Source organism: Homarus americanus, unplaced genomic scaffold (assembly GCF_018991925.1).
Source record: "Homarus americanus isolate GMGI-L3 unplaced genomic scaffold, GMGI_Hamer_2.0 scaffold17532, whole genome shotgun sequence".
NCBI lineage: Eukaryota > Metazoa > Arthropoda > Malacostraca > Decapoda > Nephropidae > Homarus > Homarus americanus.
In genome coordinates, this window is record NW_024755545.1 from 832,169 (window position 1) to 849,063 (window position 16,895).

Sequence of the window (16,895 nt, forward strand, 5' to 3'; positions counted from 1 at the left end):
TGAATGAGTTTTGTGATTTTTGTGGACATCGAATGTAAGCAGCTACTGGGGTACAGTAAAACAAGGTAGTTGGCATTAGTGCCTGCAGTTGAAAGAATACTTAAGTTGTTTCCTGGTCTAAGATCATACTTTCTGAAAACCCATGTGCAGAAATTTGGCTTGACTTTCTGTATTGTCAAGCAGCCACCATTCACCAAATTATTTCAAAGAATGAAGGTGAAAAAATTTCAGCTGTGGAAGTATTGAGAGCAGTTTATGATTAAAGGAAAATCTGCAGTCACAGTAAGCAAGTGTGCTTTTGCCACTCTCTGTCAGGGAACTAGTGAACAAACTTGAACAAGATGGATTGAATGATTCGTCGGCTGTAAAGAAAATAGTAGTACAATAGAGCATTATGACACGTGTTCTCAGTACAGTACTGTAGTTGGATCAATGGTCGGGTTACTTGCAAAACCTTGAGAATATGCAGTGGGCCTCATTAAAGCAAGTTCCTAAGTCGTCACATGTTGAAAAAATCATTGGATTTTGTGGCTGAAATACAATTTTTTGATACTGAGCTATTTGATAAGTTTAAGTGTATTGCAAACTACCTTACATTAATGATGTGGACGCATAAGAGTGGAATGAATCCAGATTACCAACTGGGTAGGACAATTCAGCCATATCAGCCATCAATACATGTTAGAATTGGTTTCAGTTCATACTCTGTCTTCCTGGAACTAATTCTTTTACTGAACGCGCTTTCTCTCAAATGAATAAGATATGAAAAAAAAATCCTCAAAGCCTTAATGGTAACTAAAATAAATATCAGTCAACCTTGTCTGGAGTTCTACAAAACTGTAATCCACTCCAGATACTAAACAAGATCTCATCTAGTGAAAACTACAAGAGTTAAAACAAAAGCACGAGATTTTTGTGCCATCCTAAGACCTAAGTTGTAAGTTATGTAGTACAGTACATCTCATAATATTACCCAAGATATGTACCACTTATGTTGTTAGCTAAATATTTATATTATTATTATTCTTATTATTATTCTTATTCTTATTCAAGAGATGTTCCACTCTTAGCTCCAGGAAATCTGGTCACCTTAACTGGAAGAGAGGCATTTTGTGTCAGCTAGGAATGATATGTAATAATTATGATGAAAGTAACATTACTGAATTAGTGGCATAATACATGATGATGAATCTCACTCTACTTACGTATTATATTGTTTTTCAGGAGGCAGAGATAATGAGGGAGTACATCAAGCCACCAGCCAACAAAACCCTCTTTGATTTAGAATGCGACGGCCCTCATCGGTCGTGCTCTGTTTCAGTATTTCCTACGCAGACTGAGTGTGGGGTGGCACATATGGGAGCACACCACCACCATCGACACTCAGCTCCCCTCGACGCCCGATCCCCACACCACCCGGCAGTGTCCGCATCATCGTCATCATCATCATCTTCATCATCGCTGCCAGGGTGGGGATGTGGGGACGACGGCCGGGGGTCTCCTAGAAGGGGGCGGAAAACGGGAGGCTTTCAGAAATCCCCGCTGGTGGCCAATTGTTTGGCTCCATTCACTTCAGCCAAATACGAGCGGGCGCCTCACGCCTCCCAACAAGAGGGAGGTCGGCGGGGAGGTCTGCAGCAGGGAGGGTTGGGGACCAGCTCCCCGTCTCCTTCACACGATTCCAGTATCACCTTGCCCTACTGCCCAACCAACACCCTGGCAGACATTACCATGGTGTCAGTGCCGTGTGGACCCTCATCTCACAGTCCCAGTTCCAGTCATCTTGGAGGTCCAGGTGGCTCCCAAGGAGCTCATATGGGTAGCTTAGGAGTGCAAGGGGGCCTTCCACATACTTATGGACAGTCCTCACAGTCTCCCTGTAGTCCAACTGCAGACCATGACCTTCCGCCCTTATATAGTGACGACGTGATAGAAAATTCCAGCTTATATACAAGTGCTAGTAGACCCTCAGAACAAAGGACAAAGAGTGGGGAAATATGACCACCAAGTCTTTTACTTAGTCTTTCAAACATACTTTATAATATCACTTAAGATGTACTTGTTGTAATGAAAGTTGTTATATCCCTTGGGATGTGATAGTGTGACGCGTGATACAGCGCTGAAGCCAGCAGGTGTCTTGGTGCTCAGTGGTGGTGAGCTAGTGTTCAGGCTCACTCCTGTGCATGACCAACTGCCAGCATGCATGTGCACTTGGGTGTGTGAGGGCAGCCAGGTGCAGTCCTGCTTTGTGCACAATGCATGTAGTTAGGGCAGGGAGACGTGCTAACGGGCTCACCCGTGGTGGGACCGGTGCACGCATGAACCAGAGCAGTTGGGACCAGCTGTTGTAGTGGTGGATGAAGGAATCACCAGTGCCTGGGGTCCCAAGGACCAGTGCTATGGTGTCTGGCAGCAGTGCAGCTCTGCCACACACTGCCATGCACTGCTTACAGTCACCAGTTATGGCTCACACAGTGTATTGTAAGAGTGCTGCAGCATTTCCAGGGCCAAGTCCCATATGTGATAGGCCTTCTCTCTATATCTCACTGAACAGGTGATGGAGTGTGGTGCGTGGCGATGGCTGTGGAAGTGTGGCTGGGCAACCTGTAAATGGTGAGGCAGGCAGACCAGAGACTCAGGGAACACTGCAAAAACCTAGATTATTATTATTACTAGTTTTAATTGCAAAAATAAAATTGCTTTTATTGTATTGATGTGAAATAATGTTATGGTTTAAGGTTAAGTTCCCTGGGACTGGATGGGGTGAGACAGGCCGTGGAGGTGTGGGAGGATGGTGACAGTAGCAGGTGTATTGTTAGTGGCACAGTTCTTCACTCATATGATGTAGTGTGTAGTGTCAGAGGTGGTGGTCAGCCAAGTGACACTCCTTGCCAGCACCCCACCTGACACTGGCACATGCACATATATATATATTCCATTCGGTGACACACACGTGCACACCTCCAGGCTTGTTTGACCCCTGTGACGAGTAGTGGGCAACTCTCACTGTTATTCCACTGCCAGGTATATATATAGGTTTTGTAAGACTTGCCTGTAATTCATTGTTCTGCCTGTCGGCAGGTAATATTCCTTCCACCCCAGCTGCTAAGCAGTCATTGCAAGAGTGTAACAGATCAAGAGGTGCATGATGATGTCACAATAAATGACAGTGTGTGTGAACACTGTGATGGTTGAAGGTCAACTTGTGTGAGAGAGATGAGTCAGTACAGTGAGCCCAGCCACACCGCTCATGGGTATATCCTCCACTCTTCTCTTTTGGCTCTTCTCACAAATTTGGATATTAAACAGTGCATAGTGTAATGCCACTTGTGTTTTTTACAGTGCCAATTGTGCAAAGTACAGTTCTGTTTGTCTGGTACAAAGTCACTATGTTTGTACAGTGGTACTTGTACATTATACAATGGTTCTTGTTCATGGTTGTGTGGCACTCCTTCATCATACAGTGGTATTTGTATGTGGTATATTGGCACCTGCTCAGTAAACAGTGCCACTTGTGCCTAGTACAGTGCTATGTGTGCCTGATACTATGCCACTTGTTCCTGGTACAGTGTTACTTGTGCCTGGTAGTGCCACCTGTGCCTGGTACACTGCCACTAGTCCTTGGTACAGTGCCATTTGTACCAGGTGCAGTGCCACTTATACCAGGTACAGTTCCACTTGTACCATGTATAGTGCTACTTGTGACTGATAGTGCCACTTGTACTTGGTACAGTGCCACCTGTATCAGGTACAGTGCCATTTGTATCAGGTACAGTGCCACTTGTACATGGTACAGTGCCACTTGTACTTGGTACAGTGCCACCTGTACTGGTCCATTGTAACCTAATCAACAGGTTCCTCGGGTCAGCGGTGTGGCCCCCAAAATACACTGTCACTACTTCTTCAATCTGCCATTCATTGGTTATATCAGTCACTGGGGCCTGAAAAAAGTCTCGCTTCCTGGTGACAAAATTTTTTTATTGACTCCGAAATTTTCCTACCAAAAAAATATACAAAAGTTATATCAAATGGCACTTGTCTTAGCTTTCTCTCTTTTTCCTCTCCTCTTTTTTCCCTCTTTTTCCTCTCTTGCTCCATTATCCTTTCCTCTTCCTCCATTATCTTCTCCTTCTTCCTCCATTATCTTCTCCTACTTATCTTTTTCTAAAATCCTATTTTCCTGTATTCCCATATGTTAATTTGGTAGCCCTCGTGGTGCCCAGAGATACTGCACCAGGATACCAGACCTTTTCAGGCCCCTTCAGTCACCAAACATTTCCTAAGATTCTGAAACTCGTACAACATGATAATGATGAATGATAAAAACTCTCAGATTTTTTCTTCTTCTTTTACTTCCATATTTCTGTATTTACATAGTATGAATGTAAAAGAAAAGCCTACAATGATGTGTTGCATGTTAAGACAAAATTTATTACGTGGTGATTTTTTTTGGGGGGACACCATCAGTTAATGTACAGTAATAGGAAAGAAGACCTGTTAAACCACCCAACCATAGAGAACCATTTTATAAGGCCAATGATCATTATCTAATCTTATAATTTAATCAATATCAAGTAAACCTATGAAAGGAAACAGTTTTAACTCAAAATAAAGGGATTGCTACTGTGGCTTATAGATTTTCTTTTAAGAGTTCTTAATCTGAGGGAAGTTTCAAAGTATTATGTATTGTTGAAAAGTAAAAATACAAACAGAGGTAAGATGATGATGAAAAAACATATTGTAAGGTTAAAAATTGTAATGTTAATATATAATGTGTAGCAATGCCTTGTTCACGTCCATTCAGCTTGGTCATATCTGTAGACAGTTCACTTCATTTTTGTCAAAAGTACATTTTATTATCTTCACACTCACTGATCATATCACACTGCACATAGCCAGGGTCACTGTTCTCCACTTGTTCTCCACTGCCAATTATACAGAGCACTGAAAATATGATACAGCCACACAGAACATCGAGAATCACACACATAACAAACATGGCTCACACAACTAACAGCTACTCAAGATACAAGTACTTGCTAATATTGAGGTGCTTAATGTATTGACCTTAATCTTAAAATTTTCTTACTGGTTGAGGTCACTAGTAAGAATGTAAATAGATACAGTAATAACATGTTAGGGTCCTAGAAGGAACGATTGTTGAATAAGGATATTTAAATTATTTACCACATTGATTTGTTCTCGATAACTTTTCTACTAGTACAGGCAGTTCAACTATTGGCTTGTCTTTCTAATAGTATAGATAATAAAGAGGGTTTTATTGTCGCTCCTATAAGCCCTCTTTCAACTAAGTGTGGCTGAAGTGAAATGAAGAGTAATTAAGTCAGAGTTGCCAAATGTGTCACCCATCAAGGCATACTGTAGGTAGATACAGTACCAGGAATTAAAAAAAAAAGTTAAGGAACTGATTATAGAAAAGAAGTGTGTGTATATATATATATATATATATATATATATATATATATATATATATATATATATATATATATATATATATATATATATATATATATATATATATATATATATATATATATATATATTTTATTTGCTTGTTAAGGGAGATACCACAAAGAAGTAATAGTGAGCTGTGAGGTTTGTATCCATGAGATCCATTGAACCTGGTTTGTGCATTCCAAGTAATATCCTGCCATCTGAGTTGTGTGTTTTCTTTGGCGTTGATGACGCACATTCTGTATAAGTACTGAAAAAGTAAACGCTACTGTTTAGACATATTGAATAGATTTAAATATATAGCTGACCTCAAAAGCAAGTGTTGGCAGTATGTTGTCATTCATCACATAAGGTGTGTCCTCTGCATAAACCTTATGAATAGTTTCTCTTGCACCCAGAATGATCATTTCTCTCTAAATTTATACATTAATATAGTGTTTACAAAAGTGAACACTTGGAGTATTCAGAATGATTTATAGAGTTCATATTAGATTCTCATTTGTTGGCCATGTTTCTACCAATTACCACTTTAATATAATATATATATATATATATATATATATATATATATATATATATATATATATATATATATATATATATATATATATATATATATATATATATATATATATATATATATATATATATGTATATATATATATATATATCTATCTCTACAATCAGATACTTGTATATTTTATTGTACCGTTCAGTACACAGTGCTGCTGGTTACCACGGAGGCTCAAACTCTGTGTTGCCGATGTTTAGTTTTGGTCACCTTATTTCCTGCCCTCATAGTTTTTTCTTTTATACTAAGCACATTAGTGTTTGTGCTCTGTTTGTGCAAATATCAGTAATGTAGCAATCAAGGGCCAGCTGAAATATACCTGACCAGCTGACTTCATTGAGCATTATTTAGTGGTATAACTCGCCCTTATTTGTTACCGGTACCATCAGTGCTATTATGATATGTTATTCGCTTATTATTCAGTGCTTTGGCCTCATGACTATCTATGTTGAGAGCTCATGGTTATGTTAATAATGGTGATAAGTTCATGATCATGTTAATAAGTTAATTATCATGTTAATAATGGTAATTATTTCATTAGCATGTTTATCATGATACTGTACAGGTAATAACTTGGTCGAGCGAAGTCTTAGTTCTTGCCTTTCACTTGAATCTTATTAAACTCTGCAATCTCACTCACAGATGCTCTTAGATTCTACATAATAGCATTAAGACACTCCTGTACACCATTACTGTACCCTGGTTGTAGGCAGGTGACATGACTGAATGAGGAATTACTTGATAGTTGCCAAGGACATTTCAAAAAAATTGGAATGGTCTTGAGAAGTGATAAATCTCTTGTATGCATTTTTTGTGTACATTCCCAAATGCCACAGCATATATATACTCGAGTTGTTTTGAATGTAATTGGTGTGAAATTTAAAACTTAGAATATATATCACATGGTGTGATTTATGCTTAAGAAGACACCACATCTAGTCTGTTAGGCGTGAAGTCTAGACGATATCATTTGTGATGAGGATTCTGAAGTCATGGCCTCTGTAGGTAATGAAGAGAATGTCATTTGAAAGTTGTCACCATTTTGTCACACTAGCTGACTTGAGTATTAAATTTCACTTCCACAAGAGATGATAAGAGTATGCTGAAACCACACAATTACCTCTTCCTTATTGCTTCATGCAACACCTCCATTAACTGCAAATAGTTTAAAGTGTTAGGATATTCATTTGAAAATGTTGAAGAGCTTCAGTTGCTACAGACATGTGAGACCATATCAGTTTCACAACCTGCTATTAAATAATGCCATAGTGGCCCCTCTACACTACACTTCACTTCTTTTCCTAACTGTTGATAATTGGAACACTGTACTTGAACTTGTTTGGAGAATACTGGCCATTTTGCCTTTCTGCTATTTTGGCCGAACTAATTTTTTGTTTGCTAAAGAAATTGTAGAATATATCATAATGGGCTTTCCAGGCATGCTGGCAGGTGAACACTAAGATCAACCAAGGCCTTGTGTGTAGGTGTGATAGATATGAAATTGTACTTTATTTACTCTTGTTTCTTGATTAAAATGACTTCTTGCCTCTTGCATCTTTGAATAATGTGAACACTGATACTTGACAGAACAGTAAGGAGAACTTAGAATGGCATAAGTGGATGTGACAAGAGGGCATACTTCTAATTGCAGTTTATAATAATTCAACACAGTTTTTTGGAAGTTTTATGTCCTAGAAACTTTGACTTAGCATTGGTACTTAATAACCCTGTCAAACCCTGTCAAAAGTTACAACAACAGTTAAAGTATGATATTACCAGTACCTGTAATATATTTTAATATAATTGTGTAAGATCTTTGTTTTGAAACATTGGTTGCAGATGAAATTTAGATGTAACTCATATTTATCATCACACTGAGTCTATCAAAACTCCAAAGTTAACAAAAGTTCAGAACCTCAAGGGAAAATTTATAATTAGGCCTTAAAGTTGACTGAGTATAATGCTGTTGGCTTTATTTCATTAAGTGAAACTCGGCCACTCATCAATAATGCTACACACTCATATACACATGCATGCACACACACACTGTCACTCCCTTCATGTCAGTCAGTGTAGATTCACTCAAAACTACATACGGTCTTTAATCACTGAATTACTTCTTGATATATTCAAGCATAAAAAATCTAGCATTTACTTCATGAATCTCTAATTTGCATTTTTAAGATAACATTGCAACACAAGTCTTATAGGTGATAATGGCTTTAATACTTATTGAGAGTTTTGTAGGCATAAAGATTTTTGGTTCTTGTTATAATATGTTGATATATATATGATTGGTTAATGACATCTAGTTAAAAAGAACATTGGTTACTATCCACTATTGTAGGTCTTAAAACATAAATGTGTAGGATTCTGAACAGGTGTGAATATGAGGGCCATGGAATTTATTTGGTGAATGCCATCATACTCAGCCACATTCAGCTTTTCATAAATTTGCAAACACTATTGCTGTTCAGTGAAGATAAATTATGAAAACAAAAGGGCAGTGTTACTTAATTGGAATATGTAATGGAAAAAAAAATATCTTGTTTTAGAAGCCTTATTGATGATGTGTGTTAATGATGGCAGCACACCAGCTCACTTGTTCCCCCTCAGGGTAACACATAGTGTGTCTCCTTGTTAATTTTTTTTCTGGTGTTATTGACCAAAAGTCATACATCAAATGTTAACTGTTTTAAAGTATTGATAACATTCCAGTGAATAATTTTTGTTATCGCAGATGTTAAGGCATCCCTTCACCACCACCATCACTAGTAACTACACATACTAATGACAACCATTACAGAAATCCGAAATAAACTGTAATGTGCTGTACTATCCTCCACAGTCACTAGCCACAACTGTCATCACCATTGCCACCACCACCACCACAACACCAACACTCACGAGAAAATACAACAACCTTGAATCAATCCATGAACACAAACAAAGGCAATGCAGTACCAGAATTCATTACCAATCTTAAAAGTCAAAGGTATGAGTGAGGAACATCTATGGGCTACAAGTATCATTTGTTGTTTGTATTCTTCACTCTGGAAAGGTATATTATTCTCCCATAAGCTTTTATACACATGAATTCTCTTCCCCACTCCTAGGGGATTAATTTCTCATAAGGTTTTTATAATGAAATAAATTACCATTCTTTAGTGCTTGATTTCTTTAGCCATCTGTCTTGTTTCTTGATCATTGTTTCCACTGTGGTCACTTCTGAAGGCCGGGTCTCATGTCTCAGTGTATGTGACCTGTTGATACCACCACTACCTTCACCTTTAGCTACTACTACCACAATCATCACCACCACTATCATCTTCCACCATCATCTATCTACCACCACCACCACCATCACCATCATCATCTACCACCATCATCATCATCTACCACCACCATTATCATCTACCACCACCATCACCACCACCCTCTACTGTACTATCATAACAACCATTTACCACCATCACCATCATAACCACCATTTATCATCAACATCATCATATACCTCCACCATTATCTGCCATCATTCAATGCCACTTCCATTGCCATATTTCACTGTCACCATCATCATCTATCATATTACTCCACCACCTTCATGTACCATCCTTCACCAACACTATTATATACCACCATTAACCATCACCATTATCTACCATACTTCACCATCTTTTGCCATCACCACTACTCTCACCAGCTCATTAAACCTTCATCACCACCAGCCATTCATCACCATTGCCACCATACTCATCACCTCCAAGCTGTAGATATCAGGCATTGGTCCTCGAATCCAGCTTAGGTACTGTAATTAATTTCAATATATATTTTGACATTTCACTAAACACAGACAAGGTAAATGCTTTTGTGGGGAAAAATGAAAAATTATCAGAAAAGACAATTAACTATGCACTCATTTATAAAAGGTGTAACAGCATAAGATCAGCAGTAATGTTCGTTTTTGAGGAATTATTTACTGAGAGAAATTTTGTTATGTTATTGTGATTTATTAGTGCAACATATTTTTGGTTTAAGAGGAATACAATATTGTGTTTTAGTGGAGGTTTTCTAAGACTGTGATGTAGCTCAAGGGGACAATATATCACTAAGCCATGAATAATGACGAGACAGAACAAACAAACTAACTAAACCTAATCTAACATACCTAACCTAACTTAATGATCTTACAATATATTTTAGTCAAGTTAGATTAGGTTTGGTTGGTTAGTTTTGTTCACTGTCATTATTTACAACAGGTAGATCAAAGCCTCAGTAACTGCATCCTTGTCCAATACTTTCACCACCTTTATGTGACAGAGAAATTTCTTTAATCAAATCAGAAGTTAGTATCCACATTTTTTCTTTATTTTTTTATTAGACAGCACAACCATTAACTGTATTTTATGTGTACGGTACTTCAGTTGTATTTTCCTTCTCTGTTGAAACTGGTGATGTCATCATAAAGGTTAAAAAAGAGATGGAAAATGAAATTGTGTACACAGTTGCTCCCAATATCTTATTATCTCCAGTGTCTGTATCCCAGCACAGTGTGAGAAGGAAAAGTGACCAGAATGAAGCACCATCAGTGGTTTAACTTTGCCTGATCTCAATTTTGGAATGTAATATAAACCTTGGATGGTGGTTTACTTTGGTTAGTTTTCCTTTTCATAATGTTGAATACTTGGTTATCATATCTGGTTCTCCAGTTGGTCATAATACAATGATGTAGCTTATAATGATATGATATCTGTTCATATTCCTGTTTGTAAGATCAGAAAGAGTCTTTATTTAAGTACTTATGACCTAAAATGGTAATTTTTTCATATATCCGTCCTCCCAAATATAGAATACCTGCCTGTTAGGTAACCTCTGGTTAACTACTGTATGTGGATGTGACCGCAGTTTTAAATGGTTAGCTACCTGATTCCGCTTTGGGTATGTTGCAGAACACAGTCCAGACACACTATAGTTTAAAGTCTCTTGAAGGGAAAAATGCAGTGAGATAGTTTACCATGAAAGTTAATCTGATTCCGAGTAAAAAAAAATAGCTTCTGACTGCCATTCTTTTAAGTTTTACTTCGTCTTATTGCATATGAAGAAGTGATTCTTGTAAGTGGTGTCTCTGAGCTTGTTAACACTTACTGGGTCACAAAGCCTTCATTGTCAAAATGATCTGAGTGAGGAAGTTATTGCTGGCCTGATGCCAGTAGTGCCTCTGGCAGTTCAGTTAAGACTGCTGGTCAACCAGTTTAGTAGCCCTGAGATGATTGTTCTTGTTTGCCTTAGAGGAATTGCTTGTCTGCCAGTTGTTTAGGCCTAGCATGATGGTGGCTATTATGTATGGTCCAAGACTTAAGTTTCAGAAGGCACATGTGCAAGTAAAACTTGAGTGCACTTAGTATTTGTCACAGTAATAAGTTTACAGTCCAGTGTGGTGAATGATGATATTTTCCAAGTTACTAAAAGTGTTTTAGAGGTGGCAAGCTGGTCATAGGAGTGATGTAGGATTTATGGAGGTTTATTCTCTCCTGAAGGTCTTTGATTTACTAGAGAAAAGATCATTGTTGTGGAAGACTTGGGCAAGATTAATGTATTGTATGCTGGCATTTGGATGAACAGTAAATCAGTAGGTGTTTAAAGAGCCAATGATATAGTCTCATCATGCTCACTTAATTTCAAAAACACATTATCAGCTACTAACAAACTAGACCTAACCAATAGCATCTTCCTCACCCAATACGAGATCCCTACTAAGACAACCCATCTTGGACATGTACTTCACTTGCCATCACCACTGTACCCCCTGAGCAGCACACCGGCCACTGTGTACATTTATGGTTGAACTAATGTGGAAATATTACATACACACCTGTAGTTGAAGTCTTCAAATCTGTTTCTAATGTAAATGCTCCCACGTCATTGTATTGCAGAGATCGGGCTCACACACCTGCCAGTCTCCTGTGCCATCTAAAAAGTCCTCATCCAGGTGCACAGGACATAGGGTGTTGTGAGTCTTGCCTCTTGACTAGTGATTCCTTTCAAAGGCTGTGGAATAGGCAAGTAGGGTATGTTTTAATGAATGAAGAGGTTGAGCCTTCAAATAAATGTATTTCTCGCCCTTCTGTAATAGCCAAATGTTTGTATTTACCTTATGAAGCTGTTATGCAAGTTCATACATTTTTGGACACTTGGGAGGATACTGAAAAAAGTCAAGGCACATGATCCCATAGCTTTAACAATAACATATCAATGCAAAGACAAGGGCGAAACACAGTTCTGCATGAAAACTGTTGAATGTGCTTTCAACTTCTTTTCTCATCAATGCAAAGACAAGGGCGAAACACAGTTCTGCATGAAGACTGTTGAATGTGCTTTCAACTTCTTTTCTCAAAATGTTTTGCATAATAACTGTACAGCTATTGTTCCTTCACTGCTGTCCCATGCCGACTCTCCTACCTATACTACAGCTGCTTGTGGCCTACACAGATGATATTCTACAAACAGCAAGGTAACCAAGCAGATGCAGAAGCATATTTGAAAAAAAGGAACCCTTTATGCAGAAGAACATGTCCAGCTCACCCCATCCTGGATGGAGTGAGTGATGATCTGGTGCCAGTGAAGTGCAGTGCATCTCATAGTAAAGTATCTCAGGTTTGTGAGCCAAGTGTGCATCTTCTCCAAGTGAAGTAAGTGTTCAAGCAAGAGCAATGAAGTTCGGCCTCATGTGCCGTTGCAGCTGGCTGGTACAGTAGAGGGCAGCGGTAGTGGTGGTAGCCGAGCTGCAAGGATTGCTCGACTACTTGACTTCTGCTCAGCTCTACAGCCAGCCAGCCAGCCACTATGTCAGCACACACAGTACCAACTCTCTGCATCGGATTTTAAACCAATGCTTCAATAGTGTAGCCCAGTGATGCCCAACCTCTGAGGGCATGTGTTGAGGGAGGACAAAAAAAAAGATGAAAATAACGGAGGCGATTAATGGTAGAAAGGATGAAGAAGAGGGACTCCGTCTGGACTTTATGGATGATATGTTTTTGTTGAGATGACTGTGATGAGATAATTTGTTATGGGAAGTGCCTCAAAGGTCCCCTAGTTTTGTAACAAAGTTGAGGGATGAGAATATTGCCCCACTGTTTTTTCTTTTTATCAATTTTTTGAAGGGTACAGATTGTTTGTGTATAGAATTATTTTCCTGTCAGATAATCATGCTGTACAGTACAAGTCCTCAGAGGTGAGCTCCACTGATTTAGCTAGTTTAGCCCATACATACAATACAGTATATCCAACCTTTATTTCAAATCATACAATAGTTAAGGCTGAAAAGGACCTGTTTATAGTGAATTTTGCTAGAGATGTGACCATAGTCTGTCTTTTGTGTTTTCAGTTGAAATTTATTATACTGTACTGACCAAAAAATCACTGTATACTGGTATCTGATCACATTTGCTATAAACAAGATCTTTTCTGAGGCGTACAATAGCCGACTCACCACTCACCGTAACACACTTACCCCAGAACCTCTGGTAAATTGCACTGCCTAATGACCCTGTTTGAAGTTTTAGACACTTGAGAAAAAGTAATTTTCAAATAAATGTAAAGAGCCAAATTGTGGAATTTCACATCACCTAAAATTCAAAAAGAAAAATTTTCACAACTGTATATTTTGTTCTTTAAAAACTGACATATAATTTCTGTATACCTGTATTATGTACATTATATAGTAATGTGTTATGAATAAGGGTTTAAATGATTTTCCATAAAGCTCTCTTTGATACCTTGGTAATCACTCACTATGATGTTTAATCATTTATTTATAATTTTTTTATGCAAATTCCTGCCCAATATTCAGTTCACAGACAATTAAATTGTAAAATACAATGACTTGAGGGTCATCTACCATCTTTGGCTTGGGTTTAGTGAGACCGAACACCAGTTGTAAACATCTCGGTGTTAAATTATGTGAAGTCGAGCTAATCCCAGCAGTGTATGTACCATGGTCTGGGATGAGTGAAGTTCACCACAGCTATTTGAATGTTTAAAAAATAAAAAAATATAATAAAAAAACTGCGCCGAGCTGGTATAACCACAGCAGCATTTTGGAGAAGTGGATGTTACAAGCATTGTTCTCTCAATTAAAAAGTGACAGTTTGCAACAGCAGCAATAAACTGGCTATACCTTTAGCCCACAGAATTCAGTCTTTAGGAAGAAGAGGTGGTCAAGGGTCTAAATCACACCCCCTCCTCCCCCTCCCCTTTCCCTGGGAGTGTCATAACAACAGTTGCTAGAATTTTGTAATGTGTTCATTACATAATTGGAGAATAAAGAAATAAAACAATATATGAGAGGGGAACCTACCTACCTACCTACCTACCTCCCTCCCTCCCTCCCTCCTCCCTCCTCCTCCCTCCCTCCCTCCTCCCCCTCCCTCCCCTCCCTCCCCTACCCTACTACCCCTACCCTACCCCTGCCCTGCCCCTGCCCCTACCCCTACCCTACCCTACCCCCCCCCTACCCTACTACTACTACCCCTACCCTACCCTACCCCTACCCTACCCTACCCTACCCTACCCTACCCTACCCTACCCTACCCTACCCTACCCTACCCTACCCTACCCTACCCTACCCTACCTACCTAGTACAGTATCAGTGACAAAATATCAATGTCAAGACTGTTGTTTATTTTTACAGGTGAGGGTAAGTGGAGATGTTATGAAAATGACTGATGATTGGTGATGACTCTTGATGGCTCTGATAATGATGATTTATGGACATGTCAAAAACCAAAGCTACTTTATTACCACTGTTGGAGCTGCTTAAGCGGTGCTCGTGGACATTAGCTGTGATGTCTTAGTGTACTTGGCGCAAGAAGGGCTCAACAGGCAAGGCGACAAGGCAACGGTGATGGCAACTCGGGAGTCCAGAAGACTTTATTCTTGACTAGTAAAAACTAATTTATTTTTTAACTGCTAAGTGTGTTCATTTCTTGGAAAGATATTATATATATATATATATATATATATATATATATATATATATATATATATATATATATATATATATATATATATATATATATATATATATATATATATATATATATATATATATATATATAAAATTCTTTGTAAATGTATAAATACAATCTGTTGGTTACCTGCTTGGGTATGTAAATATTTTGGAAATCAACTTCCTCTTATGTGGATAAATATTATTGACAAAAATATATTAAATTGCAAGTTATATTAAATAGAATGATGAATAGTATTTTACATGGCTGTTAAAGATTGATTTTTAGCAAAGGAACTTGCAGAATTTCTGTATGAATTCAGATTATTCCTATTTGTCTGATGAAGTTTTTGTATAAATGATGTGATATGTTAATTTTTTATATAAAGTAAATGTACTAATGAAATAAAAGTTGTAAAGCATTATGAAATGTATATAAAAATTTACTTGAGAGAATGACGGACAATAAAAGACTATGCTAAAATTTGATATTATATTTTCCAGAAGAGTTTTTCTTGGGCACAGTTTTGGGCTTATTCTCGAAAAGAAGGAGTTTTGGTATGATGATAACTACTGTATTTGAAGAGGAATTTTTCCCCAAATAATTGTATACAGTACTTGGAAAAGAATGACTGATCCCTCCCACCACAAGTTTATTAAAAAAAAAACACACAAAGCAAAATACAGTAACCCCAGTGAGCACCACCACAGGTCACAGAGTCTTATAGTGTCCATCCATTTAATAATTCCAATTCCATTCCTGAGCCGCCTACTCCACGAGATATCTACCCATTAGAATCCTGCAATATAGGAACATAATTCCAATTGTCAGTATTAGAGGTGGCTTGGTGTATAGCTGGACCCCGAGTTGCCCACCAAGAGCTGCTGAGTGACGATTCTCGCTGTAAATATATTGATAAAAGTGCATAAGTATGTTCACTCTGTGGTATTTACTGTGTTGTATAATACAAAATAAAAAGAGTTGAATTTCTTTTTTTGGATGCTTTTATATCCTGATTGTTTTTGTTTTTTTGTTTTTTTGCAAATAACCCACAAGAAATACTACAACACAGCATCATTGTGTAATAACAAATACAGTACTGTACAGTACACAGTAAGTGAATGAATGAGTCACCGAGCTCATGTTGGGTTCAAGAATCAATCGCTTAATATTTTGCACTTAATGCATTTCCTGCTGCTTGGAGTGAACTTCCAATTGCAACAAATTCTTATACAGTATACTGTACTGTATACAAACATTCTGCGTGTCACTGTCTTGTGTGTGAACCAAACGCTGAAAACTTTACTTCCTCAGTTTAATATAGAAAGTATTTGAATTTGCAAAAACAATGTGGATTATATGGCAGTTGCATATTGAAAAGTTGATGCAATTTTAAAGTTATTTTTTCCACTTGAATTTTTTTGAAGATTGTGAGGTGTGTATGGTATTTTGTTTAACATTACAGTATGCAAGACGGTATAGATGGCGAGAGAGTGAGCATCCATTGCAGATAGTGTGTATGAAGGAACAATTTTAATGCATGAATTGTTATATTTACATACAGTAAATACTCGTTTAACATTGCCCCCGACAACGTTGTTTCGTTATAGTAACGTCGCTACTCCTTAGATACCCATGATTCGGACAACGTCCCGCCGATTCGGTATAACGTTGCCACAGACTACTTTGTACGTTGCAACACCCTCTTTCACCCAATCAGAGCTGGAGGAGGGGCCACCCTCCAGGTCTCAGTGACTCGCCACCCTTCTCCTCTCCTGGTCTCCTCCTCTCCTGGTCTCCTCCTCTCCTGGTCTCCTCCTCTCCCACCCTCCTTGTCT

The 16,895-nt window shown here is 38.1% G+C and overlaps 1 protein-coding gene across 3 annotated transcripts in view; it reads left to right on the forward strand.

Moving 5' to 3' along the window:
• Positions 1–5,404, forward strand: part of LOC121856564 — a 71,127-nt gene extending 65,723 nt beyond the window's left edge. For all 3 annotated transcript variants that reach the window (XM_042352177.1, XM_042352176.1, XM_042352175.1), the window contains one exon: positions 1,225–5,404. In XM_042352177.1, the coding sequence (XP_042208111.1) occupies positions 1,225–2,001 (777 nt within the window). In that variant the 3' untranslated portion in view covers positions 2,002–5,404. The remainder of the gene's footprint in view (positions 1–1,224) is intronic.
• Positions 5,405–16,895: the final 11,491 nt, after the last annotated feature.